This window comes from Myotis davidii, unplaced genomic scaffold (genome assembly GCF_000327345.1).
Source record: "Myotis davidii unplaced genomic scaffold, ASM32734v1 scaffold1107, whole genome shotgun sequence".
Lineage (NCBI taxonomy): Eukaryota > Metazoa > Chordata > Mammalia > Chiroptera > Vespertilionidae > Myotis > Myotis davidii.
Genome location: NW_006300016.1, coordinates 434,031 through 435,722, shown reverse-complemented (window position 1 = coordinate 435,722; position 1,692 = coordinate 434,031). Strand labels below are relative to the sequence as shown.

The 1,692-nt window shown below is 37.1% G+C and overlaps 1 protein-coding gene across 1 annotated transcript in view; it reads left to right on the top strand.

Moving 5' to 3' along the window:
- The window catches only part of CFAP47 (cilia and flagella associated protein 47), a 458,234-nt gene that overhangs the window by 146,311 nt on the left and 310,231 nt on the right, over positions 1 to 1,692 (top strand). The window contains 1 exon segment of the mRNA XM_015571970.1: positions 808 to 1,003. Within this exon segment, the coding sequence (XP_015427456.1) occupies positions 808 to 1,003 (196 nt within the window).

The window sequence follows — 1,692 nt, the reverse complement described above, 5'->3', positions numbered from 1 at the left end:
AGGAAACAAGATGTTGATCCCCTTGGCAGGGTAATGCTGCAATCCCCTGGGGTATCTGGAAACTCCAGCTTCCTAGTTAATCTTGTTTAATTAGATATCTGCTCCCTTCTCTTTCATTAATATCTAACTAGCTGCTTACACTAATACTTTGAGTCCTATATTTGGGGGTTTAGGTCTAAAGGGCATTGGCAACTTGCTGTGATGGAACCTGTCCTCCAGGACTAACCTGCAGCCTCCTATGCTGATCCCTTTTCTCCAACACAGATTGCCTTTCCTCATAGTGAGCTGCCACATGGGAATTTCTTGTTTTCCTACCAAGTGAAATTAGGCAGTCAACCCTGGCAGCCTTTCATAAACTTAAAATGTGGGAGAAAGCACATTCCTTTCATCACAGCACAACCATTTCCCAGTAGTCCCCTGAAATCCTTATAGCAATTGTCTGACCTCATTTTCATAATGCATGTACTAAAGGGTAGGTCCTATTAAGGCATAGGAAACAGTGAAAAAAGAAGTCCTGTTGCACTGTTTCCTCAATTAGATGTGTTTTCCCATTATAATGAAAATCTACTTTAAGGAGATTTGGTCTATTTTTAGACAGAGTTCACTTTGGAAGATTTTTGTTTCAACAGCTCCTCATTACATGTCTTAAGTTCCTTGGCAGAAGAAATCCAGTTTCTGGATAATCTGTTCTTCCCAATTGAGCTGTAACTTCATAGTACATTTTAATATTTAGTAAGGCTTAAACTAATGTGGTTTTTTTTGTGTATGTGTGAACTAGTCTAAAATATTTAATTTTTTTTTCATTAGCTCATGCTGTAAAATACACAGCTAATGTACCTGTACGTTTAAATAACAGTCCGGTTTGCTACCAAATGTTACGTCTGATTGGAGAGCTAAAATGGCCCAAGTTATCATTTGACCGTGAATTCATGTATTTCATCCCTGTTCCTTTGGATGTAGCAAGTGTGATGGATGTCAACATTTTACCTCAGAGTTATTACAGGTAAATGCTTCATGTGAATTTACCATACTTTCTTCGTGTGCTTTTTTGTTTGTATTTGTTATGAGTCATGACAATGTCTAACTTGTTTCTATAGTTGGAACTATTAAAATATGTAATTGTACATTTAAGTTAAATTACAAAAAAGCCCACTTAGTTACCTCACAGTCATTTAATTTTTTTGTAAGAATTATTGTTATGCCTGTCTTTATGGTGTAAGAAACAAGCTTAAAAACTCAGGGCATTAGTTTTCTATTGCTGTGTGACAAATTTACAAAAACGTAGTGCCTTCAAGCATGAATTTGTTATCTTAGAATTTTTTTGGGTCAGGAGGCCGGGTCAGTTTGACTGTGTCCACTGCTCATGGTCTTAATAGACAGAAATCATGGGATGCACGACACTCTTCATCTGAGGCTCAGTCCTCTTCCAAGCTCCCTGGTTGTTGGCAGAATTTATCCTTGTAGTTGTAGGACTAAGACACCATTTTCTTGCTGGCTGTTGGCAGGGATCACTCTCAGCTCTTTAAAAAAAATAAAAATAAAATAAAATAAATAAAAAAAAAAAAAAAACAAAGGCCAAATGCTGGCCTTCATTGATCCCAGCTGTGACCCAGCTTGGCAATTTTTAGGAAGCCATGCTAATGTAAAGCAGATGAAACAGGTTTGCCTTGTTTCAAAATGACCTACATATAA